At 39.8% G+C, this 26,279-nt stretch overlaps 1 protein-coding gene across 7 annotated transcripts in view; it reads right to left on the bottom strand.

Annotated features, from left to right (window-relative positions):
• The window catches only part of GRB10 (growth factor receptor bound protein 10), a 148,475-nt gene that overhangs the window by 39,106 nt on the left and 83,090 nt on the right, over window positions 1-26,279 (bottom strand). For all 7 annotated transcript variants that reach the window (XM_072034924.1, XM_038173623.2, XM_072034919.1 and 4 more), the window contains 2 exons: window positions 20,161-20,377; window positions 17,204-17,345 (listed from right to left, as the gene is read on the bottom strand). In XM_072034924.1, coding sequence (XP_071891025.1) covers window positions 17,204-17,345; window positions 20,161-20,342 — 324 coding nt within the window. In that variant the 5' untranslated portion in view covers window positions 20,343-20,377. The remainder of the gene's footprint in view (window positions 1-17,203; window positions 17,346-20,160; window positions 20,378-26,279) is intronic.

Raw genomic sequence — 26,279 nt, 5'->3', positions numbered from 1 at the left:
GTTCAGATGGAGCCTCCTGTGTTTCTTCGGCTTGTGCCCATTCCCTCTTGTCCTGTCACCAGGCACCACTGAAAAGAGCTCGACTCCATTCTCTGTGCATCTTCCCTTCAGGTATTCACGTATGTTGATGAGATGCCTCCTCAGCCTCCTCTTCTCCGGGCTGAACAGTTGCAGTTCTCTCAGCCTCTCCTCAAAGGAGAGGTGCTCCAATCCCTTCGTCATCTTTGTTGCTCTTCACTGGACTCTGTCCAGTATGTCCCTGTCTTTCTTGTACTGGGGGGCCAGAACTGGACACAGCGCTCCAGGTGTGGCCTCAGCAGTGCTGAGCAGAGGGGAAGGATCACCTCCCTTGATCTGCTGGCAACACTTTGCCTAACGCAGGTCAGGACACCTTTAGTCGCCTTTGCCACAAGGGCACGTTGCTGTTCAGCTTGGTGTGCACCAAGACCCAAGGTCCTTTACTGCCCAGCTGCTTTACAGATGGGTGGCCACGTGCTCGTGTCTGGCGTTGTTCCTCCCCAGGTACAGGGCTTTGCACTTCCCCTTGCTGAACTTCACAAGGCTCCTGGTTAGCCCATTTCTCCAGCCTTTTGTCTCTTACACAGATAGTGCAGTTACGCACGTACTTACTTAAAAGTATTAAGAATCTAGTGAAATTTGATCGCTGTTTAGGGATCCTAGAATGTTTCATCAACATTTTCCCAAGTCGTGCTACAGTGGTTCAAAGTGGTTTAGAAACACTTCAAAATCCACTTGACAAAGGCTGATGAACTTAACTATGTAATTATAAATATGAGGTAGTGTGCTGAAACCAGTGTCGCAATTACAACATGCTTCCTGATATAAAACTGGATAACAGAATGCTAGAGACTTGATGTCAGAGCTGGCATGAAAGAAAATGCCACTTCTTCATTCAACATCTGCTTCAGATTATTTTACATGGAAGTGGCTGCTGCTCTGAAGCTGTCAGGACAGCTTCCAATTAAGCCATCTTATCTTTGAAGCTGATTGGAAGCAAAGCTTTCTCCTCCCTATAGGCATCCCCCTAAAATTAGATAATGAGACAACTTCCAAATGTATTTATTCTGTGTTGTCCACCCAATTAAACATCTTGCACAAATGCAATCAATGAGTCTTCCCTCTAATTGAAAAGCTTATCCAACAATTTTCATAAGATTCCCATCAAACATTTAAAATAATTAGCTGCATTAGAAATACATTTATATTCAAATAGCTCACATGTCTAGTTTCTTTGTTTAGCATAGACAAACGAATATGAAAAAGATCCCCAGAGAAAACGAACAAATATTGGGTGAATCTTTTCTTTAAGACAACAGACACTCCCTAGAAACCAATTCTGCATGGTATTAAAAGGGAAATCTTTGAACAATGGCCTTATTACTGTAACTGATCATGGAGAAATCAATCATTTGCAACACTCAGAAAGACAATGACAAGGGATTTGACTTTGTATTTTTATTTCTTGTAGATAATATAAGTCATTATGTTCAAGAATGCTTTCTTCTTCCCCTTCTCCCTATATTATTGTCAATAAGTTAAATAAATCCACCATACAAAGCCACTGGTAATTTCCATCCTGGCACAAAGAACAATTTTTAAAGAGTTTTGATGGCTCTGCATTTACATCATGGATCTTTATTGGGAATTATGTTTAGAAAAAACTTAATCATTTAAACCTTCTTAAACTGAACCATAGTCAAACTGAAAGAGAATGTAAAAGCACTGATGTAAAATTTATTTTGCATTTCACAAGTTCATTTTCTTTTTTTCCAGATTGACTGGCAGAAGGTAGACCAACCTTTGGACATCTTTCTCATTCTGAAGCTTTTATTTCTATGAATAAGTTAATTCCATCCCCATCCAAAATAAACCATTTCAAATATGGCACACACTTCACAAACAGACCCAGCTATATAAGAACAACTTTAAGACAGCTAGGCTTAAAGGGCCAAAGTACAACTTAGATCAACATATAACAGAAGATAAGTAAACATTTCAGTTTAGGGTCCTGGACAACATACTACATTTAACACTCCTTTCTAGTCAAGACTTTACTCTCTAAATAAATAAGCATATATGAATGAAAATAGTGTTTTGCTCTATTTGATTTATTTACACACTAGCTTAGTTTTGGTATGAACTTGAATATTAACCAAGTTCTACTTGCTTTGGAGTATATGCTTATTGCTGTCCTCCATTTACGTAAACTGGCAATATACACTCAAATTTCATTGTATAGATTTCAACTTAGATTTCAACATCTAACACTTCTGCTCAATCATCATTAGATTTTTTTTTAGCTTAACAATATAATTGTACATGTCAAGGCTATTTTATTTTAAAGTGTAAAGTGTCCATTAAAAATATATATGTATTGCATCAATTTCTAGATCTGTGTCCAACACAAATCTATCCCGATTTCTGCATTGAATTCGGAATTATCACTCTTCTTTTCATTCATTTAGAGACGATGCTATATGTGCGGAAAACTTTATTGCCTTTTCCAGCTTCAGAAAGTTGTGTCTTTGACTGGTGGTTTAGCAATAACAGTAATTCTGATTGGAGAAAAATCTATCTTACCTTTTGTATAACACAGATAATTGAGACAAGGTTTGCCTCTTCCGCAACTCTCCCATCTTATTGTACAAGATTACACATTGCAAAAGGCAAACATTTTGGCTTGCTGCAGAGCGTTAATGAAAAATACTCTGGAGTAAAACTATTTTCTGTTCAACTGTTGCTCATATACCCATCAACCAAACAGATATTCATCAGACCCAAAGTGTAACCTAGAATAAAGAGTGGTTTTATGGACTTGTTGATGGAGTTCTTCAGGTTCTTCTTCCAGTGCACTCAACCACACAGAGAACAACCCAAGTTTGGTTGCTGTACTTGCATCAACGGAGGCTCTGCCAACACACACGCTCCATGAATTTCACTTTTTGAAATACAACCAAATAGCTCATGCATGAACTTATGAAAGCTACGCTATGAAAACTGTTTAGAGAATAATTGAAAAGGTTCATCCTCTTCAAGCCATATAACATACTTCCTCTCCTATAGACAGTGCCATGTTAGGCCTAATAGCCTGACCTGCTCTGTAAGGACCATTATGTTCCACGTGTACAGAATGGATTAGATAAATTACTAGGCAGCTTCACTGTAGAGTTTAGCATGGAAACCACCTTGAGAGGACAAATGTAGCTTATCTTAAGCATTACGGTAACATCCTAATAACTTTGACACTTCAACGACAAGATATAATTAATTTAGGAAATTCCCTCCTCCTTTGCAAACCAACTTAAGTTTGTTGCATTTGGTTTTCTACTCAAAACAAATGCTGAGGGTAGCCTTCCCTATCAGCTGGCAAATCAGAGGCCATTACTTTCTGAAAGGGCGGTCAAATTCCTTAAAATTTCACCACAGAAACTTCTGCCATCAACTCTCCCCTATGGGCTCCTTGATTTTGAATCTCTTTTTCCCTTCTCAACGATTGCTGTTTGTTCCTCAAACACATTCTTTCACAGAATTGGGGCCACTGTAAGGTATCAAGTACTGATGGCTCTAAGTGTCTGTCCATGAAAGTTCATATCCCTTTCCCAAATCATGTATAAATAAATCTGTTGAAAATTCTACCTCAGATGTCCGAACGCTACATACTAAAGGTAAAATACTAAGTAAACACATGGAAGAGCTCTGACTTTAATTAATTTGCACAACAGGAATGTGGTTATAAACTGATCGTTTTTCAGAGGCCCTTAGCAGATGACAGAAAAAAAAATCATCCCTACACAGCTGCCAGCATATCCCCAGAGAGATAAATTCTGATGTTTCTGCCATTTGAAGTAACTGATGAGAAGATCAGCCAGTCAGGTGAATGGTCAACAAAAATGTCCCACTTAGAATCAAGGCCAGATTTTGGTCTAGTAAGAAAGTTCAGTAACTTAAGGGAAGGAAAGGATGCTCTCCATCATAGATCACTAACTTAAACTATCAGTTTAAGATGCTTTTTTGCATTCCATCCAAACTGTGCAGAGGTGGTATTCATTTGAGTTGTCACTAGCCATTTCAATCTAGGCATAAAGTCTTCACTAATCATTTAGGTTCCTACTACATGTATAATCAATGAAAAGGGAAAGAGGCCCTTTAATGCAATTTATCTTCTATAATTTTGCTACCCCGAAATGTCATGAATATTCTTGAAAGGAAACACTCAGGCAACCAACCAAAATCAGATACTCAATCACAGAAATAAATCTCACCCAAAGACTGTCTAAAGGTGAAAAACTACAATAAATGGATGCATAATATTACATTCCCTTGTCTCTCTATCTGTATGTGTAAAGAAATACTACCTAAGATTTGCTCAGTAGAGGAGCTTCTTGGAAAGTCCTATTCTGCTTTTACTACAGAGTAAAGGGAAATAGATTAAATTCTGTAAAGGACTTTTTGTCCCCTCCCATGGAGTGACATAACTTTGAGTGGAGCACACACTACTCTCTGTCCCTTAGTCAGACATGAGGCTAATGAACCACAATATGGAATGCAACACCTTTCTGAAGTAGCACTCAGTGTCATTTTTAAAATGAGGGAAGCAGCTACCTGAAGAGGTATTTGAGCAGAAGGATTATAAAAGATTGGGGCTATCATATCTACCTTGAAAGAATCTGACAGCAGGGCTCTGATAACCTAAGGGTGATTGCGCCCAACTTTTGTCAGAGCTTACTTGTGACTTTGTACATTGACTTCCAGCCAACTGCTGGCATCAGCATTTACAGTATCAAGTCAGATGCAGAACGATGAAGATCATCTCCAGCAAGAAATTCCAGTATCTTTTTTCAAAGTTAGAGGTTTTCATCTGAACTTCTTGCAAGCTGAGATTCAAGAAGGGCTGCCCACAGTTGAGATAAATGACTGTGCTGGATATGTTCATTCATCTAAATACTACTTTACAGTAGCTAAAAAAATAATGCCAGTGCACAATGAATAAAATGAAAAGCACGCTCTTTATAACTCAATATTGAATCAAAGTACTTAATTCCAGATATTGGTAGTTCAGCTGCAGCATACAAACCTGACTTGCAATCATGTTTCACAAAGCCAAAGATGCCCTTTCCAGTCACTGCTAGTGTTGGGAGTAACCCAAAATATGGTTGTAGTTAGAAAGGAAAGTACCTCTCAGCCTCTTCAGTAGCCTTTCAAAGGTATGCTAAATCACTGCAGCAAAACTGGCCTTATGAAAGTTTTGCACCAACAGAAATAATAGAAGTCCTTTTATATGAGGGTGAGATTTCTCCATTGACACACAACTCGGTGCTGCACAATATAAGCTGCTATCAACTCAGAATTTAAATACCTTCTCCTCAACTTCTTCTACTAATGTATTTATTGAACTCACACTGTTTAAGGGAAAAAATCAGTTTCTCTTTCCCTACATTTGTAGATTTTAAAAGGGAATGAGGAAGCATTTCACATAGAGACGTAACCAGTTCCTCTGCGCCCTCCTTCATCAATACCCTTACTCAGACATTGTCTCTAAGTAGCATCTCCTGATTCAGATGTACGTTTAGAAGATGCACAATTGTAGTAGAGATCAAATAAATCACGTAGAAAGCAGACGTTGCTGCAAGCTCATAAAGGAATGCAGTCACTGTGAATCACGGCTGGTACCATAAAGACTTTTTACATTATTTTTGCTGGAATTTTATTAGACTCCCCTTCCTCAATGGCTGCCATTTGAGCACGGGGAGCTTAGCTGTTGTAAGGCTCTGATTTAGGGAAGAAACAAGCCCTTTGCATCCATATCGTCCTCAACCATTTTGCTCAACAGGAATCAGTTAGCAACCACAGTTTTTACAGCTGCATGTTAGAGAAAGCTTGAGAAAGAGGCAAAGAGGAGAAATTGATGTGAGCGTGTTTACAGTGCTGTAAAATTTATTTCATCATCTGCAGAGCTACTAGATTGTTTATTTATTTAAGGGATAAAAGTAACATATAGAAAGCTTTCTATAGAAACTTTATAAAGTTCCTTCAGCTCTTTCATTTTAATGGTAATACATCAACATAGAAAAGTCTTTCAACTTAGACCCGTTTGGACATCTGTTCGACGGATGAACTGCTAGAGACACTCAAAGCCAGCATCTGCTGTGCAAGCAATTTCCCTGCCCACTCAAAGAGTCCATCATGCCCTCAACCCGTCTCACCTCTTGCAGAATTTCCTGCTGTAGTTTAAAATCCTAAAAATTTTTCCTAGACAAAGAGTGAAATTGCTCAAGTGCTATTCCAGGCAAATATGAGAGGGCAATCAGTAATGAAACCTACAGAAACAGCAGCTAGCGCAACCTTGTGCAGAGTACGAAGTTAATTTCTTGTTAGCCAGATTGGCTTTAAGTTCCTCTGTATTGCTCTAAATGTTGCAATTAAGTACTGCTCTAAGCTATGTTTAATTAGCCTGTAAGCAAATGCTCATTTGTAACTTGCAGTGTAATGCAGAACTAAATGTTCACTGAGAGCAAAGGGAAATTACACTGAAGGTACATTCGCACAAATATAGCTGGCTGCCTCCTGACAGAATTTGCCTTCTTATTAATATCCTAGAAAATATTAAGAAATGTGTCACAGTGTACAAATGGTTAGAAATATACATTCTCCAGCCTTGGAGCTGAAGGCAGTACTTTCCTGCCAGCTCCGGCTCACAAGCACTCCAGTCCCCGCGGATGCTAGTCTCTCAGAAGATGAAAGATCTGGATTATGTTTTTCATCTGTTTAGTAAAAAACAAAACAGAGGGAGGAAAAAAAAAACAGACTAGGATGCGAATCATGAAGGATAAGGATGCTCTAAGATAAACAAAAAGTATAAACAACATTTTCACCAAAGAGTATTAGAAACATTGGTGGGATCCACTTTCAGGAATAAAACCCAACCTCAGTGCCTCCCATGAAGCACACAGAAGACAAAATTAATTCTTAAATATATTTAGTATCTTTTAAATGCTACAAGCAGAATGGCATTAGCTTCAAGCATAGCAAGGACATTTTTCAGTCCAACATTATTTGAGTCAGCCTGTCAGAGGACACCCGCTTGACAAGGCTGTAACACAAGAGCCAAGGCTCAGTCCCACTTGGACCGGCTCTACATCGCTTTGCCAAGCTAGACAGCATGTTAAAGAAAAAAGTTCAAAGGTCAGCCATGAAAAACATCCACAGAACAAGGCAGCATGGAACACAGGAAAATACTCTGAGTGCAGTAAATTCAAGGCTTTCCATGTATGATTAGGTGTTGCTGTTCCTGTAACGCTAGCTTTCAACTCCATGTCTAGCGGAGAGGAGGGCAATCCTTAAATATCTAATGCCTATTTCTTGTCAAGGTGCTCCACAAATCATTTGCAAGATGTGCGACAGTACTGCAAGCAATTTATCCTCCTATATGTACTTAAAACTCTTAAAAACAACACTAATCTGGAGTTTGTAAAGAATATTCTTAATCTGAAGCATAATAGGTATCTTTCACTGCTAAAACTGTGTACCTCACTTATCACAGACAACATCTAGTTTGGCGAGGTCAACTGAGTATTTGGGGAACGGGAAAGGCTGCCAACATCTGTAAAGGTATTTATAAAGTCTGGAAATACTGCGGTTTGTTCACTTTCTGTGGATTTTAGTAGGCAATAGGGAAGTGTGACCAGCAACAGTATGACAAGTTACTTAGGAGTAATTAGCTGCTCTTAACAGCTTGCAGGCAAGGACAAGCTCAAAAATGACTCACAGAAGCCCGAGGGCAAATTGTCTGTAAAAATTTAATCTCGCTTTTCTACTACCAGAATGTTGTTGCTCTGCTTAGAATATTCTCTGTAATCCTTTGCACCTCACTTGTTGATTTTTTTTTTTTTAAGTACTATTTTTTCCTTAGGGATGTATTGTTCCTACTCTTGTTGCCTATTTTGGCAGGATAGAGGGAAACATGATTTTGGAAGGTGAACGACATGGTGAGCAGAGAAATGTGTGCAAGACTACCCCACAGTAACTTCTACTTCCCCTGTGGCTGCAGGGCACAGACACTGAAGGCAATGAAGTTGTTTCCTCCTGCCCAGCCCCTCCAGGACTGTTGAGCATGCTTCAGTATGCCTGACCATAACCTTTGAGATGCCTTTTCTGGAGGCAAATGCCTTTTCTGGAGGCAAATGCGAAGTACAGGGGTCGATGATAGGCCTAGATTTCTGGAAGCACCTCAAGCACTGCTGACACTGCATGCGTGCAGTGGAGAGCAGTGTCAAAGCCATCCATTGTGAATGGGTACGTGTCATACCTATGTATCCCCAAAAACATGAGCAGTTTCTCCCTCTGGGCAGACAAGAGGGCTGGGCAGATAAAAAGGGGGGCTGGAAATGCTTTAAAGTGGCATCTGGTTGGTCAGGAACAAATGACGATTTTAAAACTCTTGCCCACCTTCACCCCCTCCTGCCACAAAATCTCAAGGGACGTTTTTTGTTTTGCTGCTGATGAAATTTCGCTTAAGTCTGCTGGGGTAGAGTTGTTTTATCCACTTCACCCAGAAACATTCTCTGCTCAGCATGGGATCTCATATCCCAACTCCCAGCTGATGGTTAATCCATTTTGCTTCCAAGCACTACTCATTTCCCCCTCAGCAACAGGAGAAAAAACAAACACTTATGCTTCATGCCATCATGAAGACATTTCCAACTCTTGCTTCCTGAAATGCAGCAGAGGAAACCAGCTCCAGTAACCCTGGCAGCAGCAGGATTCATCATTGGAGGGAATAAGCAGTGCTAATGCCAACGGAGAAACATGACATGTAGCTTTTGCGAATCGATGATGGCTTGCCTTTTAACAAGTTCAAATTTAACCTGCTTTTATGTACATTTTGTAAATGATGTTCAGATTACAGCCAGGCTGAAGCAAAGACTGAAAGTACTTACATTAATTAAACAAAATCACTTTTTAGAACAGCAATTCTGCACTCCTATTAGGAGAAAGAATAATACAGTAAGAATTTGATAGTTAGATTTTGATTATTGGAGACCATAAATCAAGAGAGCAGAGAATTGAAACTTGTCCCACAATGATTTAATTAACTCAGCGGTATTCTTCTAATGCAAAAATGTTATTAAATTCCATCTAACATCCCCTCCATTTAGGAAATGGAACAAAAACATACATGCAAGCTTTGGAGGAATGCATAAACATCCAATTACCACACCAATGAACTCACAAGTTCATTCTTCCTCTGTGCGTCCACACACAAACACGGCCTAAGTGAAGACAGAAGTTTCAAACAGATTTCCATTTGAAATGTGGGCACACTTCACTGTCCAGGTAATTACCGCAAGCCTAAATAAGCTTTTTTCCTGCTGAGAATGAACAACATTACTCCTAATACTTATGCAACCGCCCTTCTGATGGTTTGGAAATGAACACACTGAACGCTGGCTCTGCCTATTGACCCTAGAAGTGGATGCCAACAAGCAAGCAAAAAATTGGGCATCTTCCCAGCCCTGCACTGTGTGTGTCCACAGTATCCACACCAGGAGATCGCGTGCAGCTCGGCCGCAGGTGCCAGCCCACTTCTGTAAGGGCTGCCTTAGGCTTCAGAAATGACTTCATGGTCAACTCATCTGCTGGTTGTTGGGAACACCACTGTGCTGCAAGACCACGTAGGATACGCAGCAGTGGAAAGCTGAGGGCTCTAACCTCTGAGCTGGTGCTCTCTCACATCTGCTCTACTGGGCAGATGAGGTCCAAAAGGTTTTTGTACAGGATGACTAAGGTTGACTTGAATCCACACCTTGAGTCCAGACAGCACAGCGGGCAAGGAGAGCTTAGATGCAGCGCAGCTATACCCATGATGTTGGGTTACTCCTTAAAGGCTAGCATTTATGACTGATAAAGTTATGACATCTCTGATTCATCTCAGCCATTCACTCACAGTATAATTAGAATCACTCCACAGAGTTCTGTGTTGTTGTTGTTTTTTTAATTCCCCACTGCACTGATGTTTATACCAAAACCTATTTCTGCTTGCCTCACTAAACACTGGAATTTCTCTCATCTTTTTCTTGTTTGGCACCCCTGCCCATGGCAGGGGCTTGGAACTACACAGTCTTTAAGGTCTCTTCCAACCCAAGCCACGCTGTGACTCCGTAATTTTTCCCTGCACTCTCAGCCTGACAGCTTCTCAATTCTTTCAGCTCCTGATCAAAGCAGAGGATAGCTATATATTTTTCTTTTCACTGTGCTATTAACAAAATATAGCAAGAGTCACACTACGCAATAGAAAACATGCAAGGGCACACCTAAGACGTGCATACAAAAAAACCTCATGTGAACATGCGAACGCACAGCTACTACAGCCTATGCTACAGGCCGCTCAATATTTCAATATTTACACAAGGCAGTCCTACAGGCTAATTGCAATGGTGCCACTACACCGTAAACTGTTTTTTAAAGCACTGCTGCATGGCAGCAAAGTCCCTCAGGGCTGCCAGCACAGGTCTGGGTCTGGCCAGCCCTCGCAGTGCGTCCCCCCAGCACGCAGCCGGCCTCCAGCACGCTCGCGCCGCGGGAGCGCTGCTTACGGGTAGAGAGCCAAAATGCTCCCGGGAGCAAGGCCAGGTTTGTGTCATTAAAAACAAACAGAAAAAAAAAAAAAGCCCAACAAATAGCATACTTGGGGGGTTGAACGCGAGACGCTCTTCATATTTCCAGTAATTCGTGTTGGGATTACGGCTACTGTTCTGGCACTTCCCAAAAGCAAGAAGGAAGAAACGCGTTTCTCCCTACCGAGCCTCATGATACAACAGGCGCAAGGAAGAAGAAAGAGTGGCTTTGGATCTGTCCTCATCCTGGTCCCTGGCAGCCTGCAAGGCCCTGGCCAAAAAGCCTCGGTGCCCACGGACAGCGCTGAAGACTGGCTGCCCGCAGCGTAGTCCAGCGGGCTCATTACTCTTCAGCTACTCGTTAGTCTTATCATCAGTAACGAGCTACTGAGACTTTCCAAACCGCATGAGCTCACTCCCTGATCTCTTCGGGAGTAATGGGACAACGCGTTCGCGTGACACGGGTCACAAGACGACAAGAAATGGGGCGCCTTCCCTACACGTCTCATTTAGTGGTTGTCCATCGAACTTGGGTCATCTCGTTTGGGAAAGCATTACTTCACCAAATGAGAGAGAGATTCAAAGACGTGCTTTTATCAGGGGAGGTTTAGGACGGAAATTAGGAGGAATTTCTCCTCACAGTAGTCAGGCATTGGGACGGGTTGCCCAGGGAGGTGGTGGAGTCACCGTCCCTGAGGGTGTGCAAGGAAAGGTTGGACGTGGTGCTTAGGGACATGGTTTAGTGGGTGACATTGGTAGCAGGGGGATGGTTGATCTTGGAGGTCTCTTCCAACCTTAATGATTCTATGATTATAAAGGGATGACAGCCCCATAGCAGAGGCCTGATCTTCCCCAATTTAAACACAATAAACATGCTACGAAGCAATCTATGTAGTTTTATTATTATTTATTAATATTATTTAGCTTAAAATTCTTCTTTCAAAGAAAGCTTTGAGGAAAACAACATTATATATCACAGTCATGGAAACCTATGTTTTATAGTTGGGCCAAAGGGCTGCCCGGATCTAAGGAATTGCCTAGGTTAATCTAGCTACAGGATTTGGCCTGTTTAGGGGAAATAAAAACTTTTTGAACATCTTGTTGCCAACATCTATTTTCACCAAGTCACGTTGTTAAACGTTATTCGAATAAAAGATTAACTACAAAATTTGTTATCTGTCACATGAAAAATCTAACAGCACATGAAGTTTTCATTATACACATTATTCAAGTTCACATTTTTATACAGCTTCTCTTTTGGAAATCAACATCCTTGTCTTCAAAACAGCCAATATGAAAGCTTTATGGGAAGAAAAATCAAAAAAATGTATCGTAACATGTAATTAAAACAATTAAAACTAAGAAGTCTGTTTACAGGAGCTCCCTTGAAGGGTAACTAAATCTGGAAAAAGAATAACATTAATTCATATGCATTTGTGAGTTTAATTTGCTAGAAAAGAGTAAACAATTTTGGTACATCAAACTGCTATTTGGAAGATTGCCTGGGCTGTATAGAGGGGGGATGTGAGAAATTTGCCCTATTTTTACAGTTGAAAGCTTCATTGACTCACACAAGATACTTTAGACTAATATCCTGTGGCATCGCAGTGACCTACATGTAATTATTGCATACTTTTTCCAAAATATTTGTACACAACCAGAAATTATAACCTAAGTTACCAACCAGTTCTTAGTTTATACCAGCAACACAAAGATGGACTTCAATTAGTGGTAACCTAGCTGTCTGATGTTTTTAGCAATCTTTTAGACAAATGCTTGGTCTCGGTTTGGTATAATTTTCTGGTTACCATTTTTCTTACACATATTTATTCTGTTAAGTAAATGATGTTTAAAAACTTTCAGCTGTCCTTTCTCCCCACCCGCAAGGCGTGCAGAGATTTCACATTTGTAGGTGTGCACGCATCTTATGAACATGGGGACGTGGGGATAAAGGGCCTTGCAATGCCCCATCACGTCTCCTCGAGAATTTCCTTCCTGCTCCTGCCTTCAGCTGCCCTTCCCAGAGCAGAAAGCAGGAGAGCTGAGGCGGCCGCCGAGCTCTGCTGAAGTTTCGCTTGGCTGCTGGCCAGGCACTGTGGGTGAAGGCAGACGGGTGGTACTTGAAGGACGGGGAGGCACAGGGTAAAGAAAGAAATGCTTGCTCCTGCACTGGTCTCTCCAGTCGGCCTTCTCCTGCCATAGCTCACGGACAAAACTTTCTCAGTTCGACTGCTTATTTGCTACTTGATGCTTTGAAAAAGAACTTAAGAGCTTTTTGGCAGCTCCTGCTCGAAGGGTCATCGTTTCTCCAAACATGAGACATCTGAGTTGTCTTGCTCACCACATGAGCTGCTGATGAAATTACGATGATATGCAGTTGTGTTTTTTCTTAAGTAGTTACTCATTGAACAGCACAGCTAGTCAGTTCTTTTCATCCCCGTGCTCACAAGCTGGCTGACCATATTACTGAAACTTCAACTGTGCTTTTACAGAACTGCCTGCCATTTACTAGAAACAGGCTGACATCTAGAATTTCTCACCATTAAGACTTAACTCAAAATGGGCTGTTTCCATCTGCAGAATTGCAATAAAGGATCATAGCAGTGAACCTCTTAGGAGCATATATCTGTTTAATTACAATTCGTTTTTATGAAACGTTTGGTAACACGACTGTATTAGACCTCCTTCGGACTGTGGAAGTTACCTTTGAAACAATCTGAAGGTTTAGAATAATTGCTTTTCTCAGGCTTTTACTATTAAATTGTATGTCAGTGTAATCAAGCTCCCTACGTGCTTTAAAAAGCCTACAATAATTGTTATTTGTTTTTACACAGAAGAATAAACCTGTAATGATTTCAGTACAGCTCATATTCCAGTTTAACATCCAAGATGGATGCATTGATGCTTTCCATTAAACGATTGTCCCATTTGCCTACATGTGGTTTTGTTTTTGAAGAAAGACCATCACCACAGCACACAGGCAATCGGCAGATCAGGTGAGAGGTCTGGGCTGCATGTAAATTCGGCATGGACTTTGCCACAGTTGCAGAAATGCCCACATCCCCTATGGTCGTACAGGACACCCCTTGTTTCTTACTGCTCTCTGGCTTCTGGGGAGCACTCCAGTTGTCACCAACTTCAGAAGCAGCACTGGGTGCCTGTGTGGCAGCACAGCCAGAGCTGGCATACTGCTTCCTGTGGAGGTGAAACTGGTACAGTTGCCTCAATAGGACTGCTCGAGAAGAATAAAATAAAATGATTCCCAATACATGCACTTTTTTTGAGTAAAACAAAGAAAATGGCTTGTTACTATTGTGAAACAACAACAAATATCTACTGCAAGAAAATTAAGAGTGGTTTATTACAGCTATTTTTCAGTGCTTTACTGCTTTTATAGTTCTTCGCCGGGACAAGAAAGAATATGAAACAAATACAGAGCTGTGCATAGGCAATGTTGCAAACTGCTTGTTGAAGAAAAGTGGGGACAACTGGATGGAAAAGTATTGGAAAAGGGTCAAAAGTGTCTTAACAAGAAACATATGGCTTAAACTCCAGCTACATGAACATAGTTTTGCATATAAGAAAAGACAACCCGTTTTTTTCAGCTGCAAATATAATTCAAGCATTATGGCCTGAAAGCTCCTTTTCTGACTCACATTCAACTTTCCCTATAGGTAACAATATACTGGGCAAAAGTTTTAATTTAGTAAGACCTGAACAGAGCTTGGGTATTTCTTTATACCCAAGGCTTGGCAATATGATATGAGAATTGTCATGTTCTGCATTTGACTTGATCTTTAAGTTTCTCTAGCATAACCACTAACACTTTTATAGTTGCAAGGTTGCATTTTAAAACTACTGAAAAGCAAAACTGAGCTGTTCCATGAGCAACAATACCAACAACACTTCATTCCTTATCAAGTCACATCAGACATCCCAGCTCCCCAGCGACCCCAGTGTTTCACAGTCAGCAAAGAAAATACCCACTCCATTCTGAAATCCAAGACTACTTGGGGCCCTCTCAAGTCCCCTACATAGGGGGAAAAACGACCAAAGGCAACATTTCTTTCACACCACGTGTATTCTGAGCTTTCAGGGCTCAGCAGTACAGGCTGCACTGCTATTTGCCTGTTTGCTCCCAGAGGCTCAACAGGCTTGAAGGGAATCCATTCTCACTCACACCTCGCGTACCCCGTATAATCAGAATGGCTCATTCCAATCTCTAATTTTAATCCTAGTTCATGACCTGCAAGCAGAAAACCTTAAATTACGCATCATTATTTTTAACCTTGGTTTGCATTCAATATCCTGAGTCTATAGTTTGTATCCAAGTTTTTTTTGTAAAAGAGCAGCTCATTTTCACTAGATACCAGCCATTAAAATGTGCTGCTGCAGTCCTTTAACTAAACTCATCCCTTACTTTGTTAACAAGTAGTTTGTATTCCATCTGTGGACATTTATCTAAACAAAAGCGTATCCTAAAATAATTGAATTTCCAACCTTTATTTTTCATTTTTTAATTATTGGATGAAGGTGAGGAGATGTGCAAAATTTCTTAAGTCATTATTATTTTTTTTAACTTATGATGTTTGTTAGACTCCATTGAATGGTACTAAAACTGGATTAAATATAACTAATGTCCCCTGAATAGGCTGAACATGCATATTTTTTGTTATCCAGCAACATTTCACCACATTTAAATCTGAGGTATTAAACAAAAATATTTTTTTTTCTTCACGAAGGAACAATTTGTTCTGTCTTTATTTTTATTTTTAAACCTTTGTCTATCCACATTTTATAGCTAGAGGATTTTTTCAGTTCTACATGTATTTATCTACTATTTCACTGAAGACAGGAAAAGAATGCCTTTCTGCCCATCCCTTGGCATGAGACTGTGTTTCTCATTTGCCTCCAATCAGCTGATAAGCTGAAATGAGCAATATACATGCATCTACGGAAGCCATTACTGTCTCACATGCACCAACTCCTCTCATCTCACCCCCTACACCTTTTACCATTACACTAGCTTGTCTGTGATTAAAAATTTCAGCAGCAAGCACAGCTGTGCTATATAAGTATGTATTTCATTTTAGGTCTTGGAAAGCCTTGTCACGATTTACGGTCTTAAAATTAGGTAGATTTTTAACAGAAAATTATTAAGTAAAGTTTAGAAAAAAACTGCTTTTATTCTATCTTTATAGCCATCTTCTTACATATATTAATGCTTTGTTTACTTTTATATTTAGATACTGTTAAACCACCAGTTTATAAATTTCATCTAAAATTGATGCACAGATGTTTTAGGTTTCTTAAGGCTTCGTAGAGCCATCTTTTGGATGGAATCGCACATTCTAGTAAAACATACAGCTGAAAAGCAAAGAATCCCTGAAACCGGGTAATATTTAGCAAGGTAAATGCATCTCCATCCGTAACCAGTTTGTCTCAGAAAGGCAGCCATGCTGTTGTTCTGTTGGCAAGAGGCAGGATACACGAGAGAATTGCCCATTATTTTCTCTCCCCGGAGTCAGATTACCGCTCCCTTGACAGAGCAGCCTCTCCGCTTAGCAGTTGCCGAGGACTCAGACTAGACCATGTTAAATTTCTAACTGAATGAGTCTGTTTCTCTTAAGGCATTATCTGGTTATTTATCTAACTTGTGTATATATATAAGAAATACAGCAAACCCAAAGATGCACTGTATCCTTCAAGAAAACTGACAGCTATTTACAGAGATACAACATAATGCAGAATATATGCAGGTGCACACTATGTAGCTGAATTGTCCAACCCGAACCCTTTTATCAGTCAGAGGCAGCCAAAGGAGCTACTTACAAACTAAATCAGCAGTGATACAGGACGTCACCATGGTTTTGGGTACTCATGTGCAAATCCATTCTAACCCAGCAGTCAGTGTAAGCAACACTTTTTTTAATCCCTGTGCAAGTCAGCACAGTTTACAAAACTGTAAAGAACTTCATTGTAAAGGACCTGGAGAGCTACTCAGTCAGCCCTCCACGGGACAGTTCTGCTCAGCCACGCCATTACAAGGAGCTGTGCCTAGTTACATGCTCTTAAGGATAGTATTTTGCTTTTTGAGCAGCTTCATGAAAAACAGCAAAACAAAGAGGCACCATGCCCTTAAAGAAAAAAGACAGCTACTTACAGAGAGAATGAATTTAAAATGATTAACAGGCTATTAAGCATCTTTGTGGCACCTAGAATATGCAGTATAACACAGATCCTGCTCCAACTCTAAGCCATCTAACCTGACTTCTAAATTACTAAGTCATTATGTTGGACAATGAAATTCCAAAGATATCAGGTATTACCGCTTCATTCACAACATGCACATATCTGAAATATTCCTTTATTCTTACAGCACCTTTTAAACAAAAACAAAAACTTTGAAGCCTGTTTGAAGACGTTCTCTTGCCAGTGCTGCCCTACTCACAGACAAAGTCTACGAATGTTTGTAAGTATCTGGAAACTTACTTTCTGCCTTCAAAATGAAATAGGCCACTGCTGGTTTGGACGCTAATGCATGACACAAAGGTTTGTTCCATACTCACATGCTTACTAGCAGGTTGACTCTGAGGTAAAGATCCAGGGGCCAGCACTGGAGAGCTTGCAGGGCTACAGAGTTCTGGAAATGGATTTGGTATGGCTGGCAAAGACGACGTTCTGAATTGCTGTTCTTCTTCTTGTAGACGCCTACAAACATAGAAGCATCAAGCATTAAGAAAAGCAAACTGGCATCACCAGACCTGCATCTTCTAACCCACCATTCAATGTATTAATATTAAAGAAAGAAAAAAAAATGATTTTGCTTTCTTAAGCAACTACTATACAGTTACAGCAACTGCAAGTCCAAATTAAGTAATTGCATGTGAAAAATGACTGGTCACACATCTATGCTTGTTTTGTTGCTTGTAACCTGAATATTTGCGTGAATAACGGAGGTAGCTGTGCACCTAAAATAAACAGAAATACCAGTCTATACACTCTTTTGCAAGCGCTAGCTTACAAGCGTAAGCTCCATATGCCAGAAAGTCAGCTAAAATCTTCAAACTCACCTAAAAGAGGACATAACTCCACTAATTTTGAGCCAAATTCCACATGGATCAGCAAAACAAGTGTGTAGCCCAGTAAAATAGCTAGGCCGAGGCTGAAACCAATACTGTCACCTCATTACAGTATGATATCCCATCTCTAAGCAACTCAACATTTTCTGGAGAGACGGAAGTGCAAAGACTCACCTCAAGCAATAAACTGCAATTACACCCTCCTAGCTTATGTTAGTTGTAATATTACTGTTCAAACACGTTTTACTTACACCTTCTGAGATACATCTTATTAAAGTCTAAGTAGGACCAACACACTTGCAAGCTCCAGTTTGCAATACACCTGTACTGCTCATACCGACAGAAGGAAAATTAAAGACTACCAGGCAGCATAAAGAAAGTTAGAAAAGATATAAGACCCGTTCATGACCACACAGACAGCTTTAGGTTTTCCTACTGCTGGTGCACCAGCATTGAAGGTTTGCTAGACGACTCTGGCAGATTTGCCTGTGCAGAATGCACCACCTAGTGGCAATTGTAAAAGTTTCCAAAGGCAATCAACTAATAACTCTATTGTAACCCTTGCAATCGAAGTTTTAAGGGATTCTCATTTAATTTATCCTCATTTTTTTCACCTTCTTCAGCCTACTGCCTTCAGCAAGCAGAGTCTTCTTATCAGAGTTTCTGGGACACAACTGTTGGTTTTGCCTCTAGCTACATGTCCCATTCTGGGCATGCTTGCTGCCCATGCCTGTACCAGAACTGGGATGCTGATAAAATAACTAACAAGTAATTCTATCCCCCAATTTAGTTGCTTTGGTATTCCACGAATGGCCCTACAGATTTTTTTTTTTTTTGTGCTATATATACCAAGTTTCAACCATAACTATGGGCTATGCAAAAGACTGCCTGACCTGCTTTATTTTTTGAGCTACCTGAATGCACACTTCTCTAGAGAATAAAGTATAGAACCATGTAAGACTGTACCAGTAATGTACCAGTAACTGTTATAGTTCTTTGTATTGCAGGTGTTGAACTGTGTGTTTGCATTGACCCCCATTATAATAACTGGGATTACAAATTCAACACAATTCAAAAGGTGTTGTTTTCTTAACATGAGAATATACCATGCTGCACTTTGTTCTGTCGACAATGCTTCAGTGCATCATTTATTTCATCACTGAGATACACATAAAGCTTAAGATAATTATCTTAAGATAATTACAACCATCAACCATTCTGTTCAGGCTGAGGAAAAGACACAGCTGTTGTTTCCCTGTACAGGAAAGGCATCTAGATAACCCTGAATAAAAATTTTGCTATTATTTTCTTTAATGATAAACACATAATGTTCTAAGTGTCTTCCAAAGAAAGTTGTTAAGTTTTGAAGTGCCAAAAACAGTTTAAATGAGTTTGACTGAGACATTTGGAAAACATGGAGAGCTATACTGCTCTACAGTGAGTTTTCTAGTACAGTGCTATTCAAGGTTACACATGAAACTTGTAGACGTGATTGCATCATTAGCTAGTGTGGTTATATTACAGTTACTGCATACAAGTTTGCATAGAAAAGCTGCTTGCCTTAAGAATATCATTCCTATAGGAAACACATCAGTGTAAAGAATTAGGAGCAACCCTTTCTAGATGTTGGAGTTTTCTTTTATTATTATTACCCCTCACTTCTATTGGAGAAGGCTTTCTTAACTAGAAGAAAAGGAAAACTCCAAATACATCTGCTTCAGGAAATTTACATGTACATACTAACAGGAGCTCCTTTCTTCTTGCTGCTTAAAAAGATTTTAAGAACCACAGCTTTATCTATAGACTCTCCAATAGCCACCAGGAGTATTCCAGTTTAAGCTTGAATTCAAGTCCCCATCCTGACAACAGTGAGACAACCTAAATGCGTCTCTTTTGTAATGACTACCATTATGCACTCAAGTGAAAGAAAGTGCTCTAGGAAGAATGGTTGAAGAACTACATGTTCTTTTTTTTTGTTTGTCTTGGACCTTTCAGGAAACCTCCACTAAGAGAGATATTTTTGTATACCAAAACCATCTGAATGCAGCCTCATCTATATCTGTATCATTCATTATGTTGCATAAAGCCAAGAAGCTGTTAATAGGCACCACAGCTGAGAGAACAGTTTTGAATGCTTTGGATTTATTTCCAAACATCAACATTATTTCTGAAAATTGGTACTAATGATATGCTTCTATGCATGTCTGCTACTACAGGCACATCAAACATTGACAAAAAGAGTAAAGTGAGACATATTTGCATATTACAAAATACATGGAAAATCTATGACCTCCACCTACCTGGTAATTTGTTTTTCCTATGCAGGAGTCCAGTGTGAGACTACCAGACCCCTACTGAAGCTCATCTACTATTTCAAAATGTCGTTCTTTTAACGCTACTTCAAGACAGCTTGAACCAAATGGAGGGCAGTCCCTCGTTCCTACCTGACTGCCATAATGCGCACTGGCTGAGACCGCTGCACCTTCTGCCTGGGAGACATGGGCTGCAGGGCACCTGATCCTGAGGTTGGCAACTGACTGCGGTTAAGCTGACCATTTTGAAGGAGCGGAGTGGTTTCTGACTGCATACTGCACGTAGAGTATAAACTTTCAAATGATGAATTCATGTCATTTACCAAAGCTTCCAGGTCCACGTCGTCATCTGAAAGACAAAATAAAAGCAGCATAACATATCTGAAAGTCCCAGATAAAAAGTTTTGAAAGACTGAAGACAAAATTTCAGAAAACTTATCAGGTATTCTACAGCTATATTTTTACATTGCAAATTTTTATTACAGAAAATTTATTTATTTTATATATAAAAAAATAACATAGCTAGTAACTCTTACAAAAAGCCACTAGTGATCATGTTTTATTTTGTCTTCCTCAGTAAAAAGCTATCAACTCTGAATGCAATATTTCTACTGTAGTATTTATCAATCACCAATATTTTATGGGATTTTTAACAATACCAATGCTGATGTAAAACACAACTTACTGTTAAATTGACATACATTTCAAAATCTGTATCACTTACAAAATATCTCAGTTCAGATTGCCAAACAGTATGATAAACACTGTTTGAAAAATCCAATTCTTTATAGACAAGAAAAAAGGATAGTGTTGCACAAGTCAATAGGTGAAGGATGTACTTGTACAAGTGGGAAAGCTGTCATAATTTACTAAAAAGCCCTTGTCTGCATGTCTGCCTATTTTTGAGATAAATTATTTTGAAGGGCAATGCTAAGTTTTTAATATTTTTTTTTCATATCGTTCCATGACTTTATAAGAAGTTTTGTATGCTTACTCCTGTAATGCAATAAAGATCCCTGCCTTAAAGAGCATAATGTAAATCAACTAGGGATGTGGTGCACCTGGCTGGAAGAACATCAGTCAATAAAACGTACACCATCCCTCCTGCATACGCCACCTTACCTTAACATAGCTCATTTTCATTCATTCCTCCTGAACAATAATTACTCTGCAAGACAACAGAAATCTGCGAGTCTTTTGAACTAACCACTCTCTAAACTCCAATTTCAGAGTACTGTAATTACTCCCTAGCCACAAGTTACACTACTATCTATTAGAAGTTCAACACACTATCAAACGTACACATGGTTATCTAATTCTGCTTACTTCACAATGACTGCCTAAATGACTACTTTAGACCAAAACCAACTTTGTTTCCAGACATTTGACTTTTTTTTTTTTTAACTGTATCAATTGGCCTGGTAAAATACACTATAGCTGCCTACAAAGACTGTAGTTTCTCAAAACTCTTCATGTCACAGATGGATGGAAAGTAGAGCCAACCAACGGAGCTAACAAACATTTACACAGCACCATGCAGCTAAAATATGCTTCTTACCCCAAATATCTACTGATATTCATTCTTTTGCCATATTTTCTAGGTAAACGAGGCAAGAGGAAGAGCTATTCAGTGATTTTGTACCACTATCACCTTTCTGGAAGGCACCATCAGTACAGTGACATCACCAGAAACAGTACCATTCAATTTCTGTCTACTAACAATGTGCCTCAATAACCATAATGGGATCTGAACGTTGCACTGACACTGCTTTTGTTTTGAATGCTGATGACCACTGACCATGCCTGACAAATCTGCTGGCTTTCTACAACAGGGTTACTGCTCTCATGAAACTCCACCTGGAGCACTGCCTTCGGCTCTGGGGCCTCCAGCATAAGTAAGACATAGACCTATCAGAGCAAATCAAGAGGAGAGCTGTGAGGATGATCAGAGGGCTGGAGCATCTCTCCCATAAAGACAGGATTAGAGAGGTGGGGTTGTTCAGCCTGGAGAAGAGAAGGCTTTGGGGAGACCGCATAGCAACCTGCCAGTGCCTAATGGGGGCCTACAGGAAGCTGGGGAGGGACTCTGCGTCAGGGAGTGGAGGGACAGGACAAGGGAGAATGGCTTTAAACTAAAAGACGGGAGATTTAGACTGAATATTCAGAACAAATTCCTCACTCAGAGGGTGGTGAGGCACTGGCACAGGCTGCCCAGAGAAGCTGTGGATGCCCCACCCCTGGAGGTGCTCAAGGCCAGGCTGGATGGGGCTTTGGGCAACCTGGTCTGGTGGGAGGTGTCCCTGCCCGTGGCAGGGGGTTGGAACCAGGTGGTCTTTAAGGTCCTTTCCGACTCAAACCATTCTGTGATGCTATGACCATAGTTCTCAGCATTGGAGGAATTGAAGATCTCAGAATTAAGTAGGTGCTAGTCACGTACATGCCTCTGAGCCCTATTTAATGACTTGAAATATGACATTCCTCACTAAGAGTCAGGAGGACCTTTACTAAAGTAAAAACCACCTAGCCTTCACTGAAAAAGTACCCATAGGATTTCTAGGTTTGAACATCAATTAAAAAACAAAACAAACAAACAAACAACAAAAAAACCTTACAACCTTACAGACCTTCTTTTTATTTTTTATGGTTATTTTCCCCAGTCACTATACTTAATAGGTACCACCCAACTATTAAGACATCTTCAGTAGGCTATGCCATCTTCTCTCTGTCCTCTAGTTCATGCATTTGTCAATAATCTAGTCTTTGCTTTGCTTGGAATAAGTCTACAATAATTCTCCAGCTATTTTTAGGGATCTTGAGACAGAGTTGCAATTTAAGTTTCATTCCATCCTCCAGATTCTTATCCTATTTGGAGAATACATACCTAAAACACTTATTGAGCAATCACAAGGGAACCACAAGAGTAGGAGTATAAAGAGGGAGAGGCTGGATTACAAGGCTTCTGAATTTTATCATTCATCTACAGTACTAGAGGACCAAGCTGCAGGGTGTCAGCTGGCTGTCAAGTAAAAGCTTAGAGGTTGGATGAAGGAGATATAGAGAATTCTATAATAAATAGAATAAAGATCCTGGCCACAGAGTCAGGGAGTAAGTTACAGAAAATAACAACAATTGTTTAGCAGAAATGCAAGAAAGTCAAGGTGTACATTCTGTGGAAAGCTGTTTGATTTTGTCCCTGAGGGTGTTAATTTATTAACAACTTATACAAAGCTATTAGTGTGCAAGATCATTAAGTTTTCTGATGATTGTGACTTGGGAAGAATGATTAAGAGTCAGCTCAAGCTATCCCTGAATAATCAAATAGGCACAAAGGTGTAATACAAAGTCTAATAAGCACAAAATGAGGCACTTCATGCAAAACATTAAGGAAACCAAGTACATAGCTTAAAGCATTGAATTGCCATAGCAGGCTTTTAAGCGTATCAATTACACACCTAAACTCAATTTCCAACAGGACAGGTGAATATACAGTTTTCCTAATAATATGTTGCACTGAAGTCTGGAATCTGGTTTCATTCCCCTGTCAGCTCCTTTTCTCCATGGGTGCAGCACTGCTAATAATAGCCTTCAGTTTTTCTATACAACTTTTGCAGGAGTGCATATCCTTAAGCTTTTTGGAGATAAAGCCTGCAATCTTGAATTTCATACAGTTTCATCTCCATACAATAGCATTTACTACTCAATGCCATTATGTTTTGGAGAGATTTCAGGATGTTGCAATAAGAAACCTCATTGCTGCAGCCTACCTCGGAAGTGCCAGCAGATGTCTCAGCCTGCCAAGTAATACACTATGTTACTTGCGATGCCTCTCTACAGAACTTAACTAAATAAAAATCAAATAAGCGATCCACATAATTTCTAAGCTAAGCTTAAATCATTTGCAGATATACTTTACAAAAGGAAATTTCAGATACAGTGCAATTCTTCAGATAATCTTCCTCTACCAACCTGCAAGATACAACCTCTATCCAGATCATCCTACTTGGAAAAAAAACAAACACAAAAAAACAACAACAACAAAAAAAAAAAGCAAGCCGTATGATTTTGAGGAAGCTTGCCAGCTAACAACAACATTTGCAAATCATTAGCCTTTGAGACAGTATCATATCATGCTGGTCCTCCAAGTACACACACACAAATTTTGTGATTGACTGGGAAGAACTACTTCTGGCTGTTACAGCAGGCAGAGGTGCAGGCTGCCAAGGTACCTCTTTCTCCAGCTGTCTTTCAGTTGTATGCTTCCAGGGATGCTAAAGACTGTTTTCCTTAATCTGCATTGAATTCTGCAGTGAAAAGGGATATTCAAGTATCTGCTTTTTTCTCTGAATTGAACTGCACGGTGAGTTAGCTTGTAACTTCCATGAACAAACATGGAAGCAGTCTTTTTATTTCTTGTTTTCTTTTTTTTTGTGTTAGTTTTTGGTGGTGGAGGTTGGTAGTTATGTAGAACTTCCTACACCATATGAGAATACTTGGCATGGCAGCGAGCAATGTTGTTGTGCCTTTGCTTTCCCAAACTAGAACCGAATTGCACTCTCTGGCAGCTGTTTGAACTTCATTTTGCTTCTTTGCCCGCAATTTGTTAAGCTTTGGCTTTGTTCACAAACCAGCTTCACTTGATTTTGCAAGTAAGATTTTTGATAAAGTAGATCATGATTTCAATTACAAAAAAAAAAAAGAATTTAAAAGTTCAGTTCAAGGCAAGAGAAAATCCTGTTATAAAACTAAAACTGCTATTGAGCTAGTGAGCTAAGCTCTCATGTTCCACAAAAGTTAAAGCACTTTGAATACTATTCGACTGTTTTTGAGCATACCACAGTGGGATGATAGCCACTCAATTAAGTCTGAGTAAACTTTAATCTTTGCTTAACCAAAGGCCTTCCAAGTCCCATTTGTCTTTCTGCTTCTAGCCCTTCCCTGTCCCCTAGATCCTAATTTATTTACTTATTTTGGTTCTTGCTGGCCTTGATGTGTCAGCTCAGCTAACAGGAACGAGCAGTATCCCACTTACTCTGAAGCAGTATAATGCTGAAATGAGTTCTGCTCAGCTTCATCTGTGGCAGCCTCCTGAATTAAGCAGGTATTTCCACAGCTGTCAAGGGGCTCGTTACACTGCAGTGCTTCTGTTTACTGAAAAAAGCTGAACATGGAAAGAATCCCGGCTTTGGACTGGAGACCAGCTTACATTTTATTTCTCTAAATGGCAGCTCAGCAAACACCCTTCCTTTTTACATACAGTCTGTATCTCACAGGGAATACTCCGAAAAACACTGCAGGACTTCAGTGAGCTGTGATTTTAAAGCTGCATACTTACATAACTTCCTTCTTGTTTACTCGTTTCAGAATTTAATTCTTCAGCATTATCTCTTATCAGTTCACAGAAAAGACTAATGCGAGCCCTACTAGGAACTGAGCAGAAGATTTATAGAAAGGCTATACCACCTCTCTGTCTCCATGGAAGTGTATTTGATACTATAGGTAACATAACAGTGTGTATATAAACAAGTGTTTGATATTACAGTAGGACAGCTGCTGACTTTGATCCCGTCCCTATCTGACAGCCTAACTCTGGTGGATCAGTTCTCCAAAATCAGGTTCAGTCCTGCACTTTCAAGACCCTACTTGACAAACCAAAGAAGCTAAGGTACAACTAATATAAGATTTCACCCAAGTTTAGAAAAGTAAAGGACCATGTTTTCAATGTCCTCTTAATGCACATTAATTGACCCTCAAGGAGACGGAGAGAAACGGGGAAAGAAAAGGTACACTTGGTTCCATATACCCTATCATCCTGCATCGATTATGTGGTTATATGCTACATAAATTGTAGGTAATACAGGAAAAATAAATTCATACTAAAATGGACTTTACCAGAATTGAAAAGGGAAAAAAGAGAGGTAAAATGCCTGTAGTATCCACCTCAACATCCTGTTTCAGATCTCCTAAAATTGTATATAAATTATTCTGAGTCATAGCAGTTGTGTAAGTGTTTTGCAAGGTTTTTGGTGTTGTGGAAATTTCATCTTTTATGATCAGAAATAACCACCCAGGTAAGGCTTGCCACAAGCTCCTTTTAACAAAATAACACCTTTTTTACAGGAACCATCTGCAAAAGAGTATGGCAGTACTGCTGCATGTCCCTCCAGTGTCATATCCAAATGCTGTTTTGATAGGATTTTTCAGAAATTCAAACCAGTAAAGCTTTTGGGCAAGATACTACTGCTGAAAACACA

Source organism: Anas platyrhynchos, chromosome 2 (assembly GCF_047663525.1).
Source record: "Anas platyrhynchos isolate ZD024472 breed Pekin duck chromosome 2, IASCAAS_PekinDuck_T2T, whole genome shotgun sequence".
Lineage (NCBI taxonomy): Eukaryota > Metazoa > Chordata > Aves > Anseriformes > Anatidae > Anas > Anas platyrhynchos.
The sequence above is the reverse complement of the archived record's forward strand: the minus strand, read 5'-3'. Positions and strand labels throughout refer to the sequence as shown.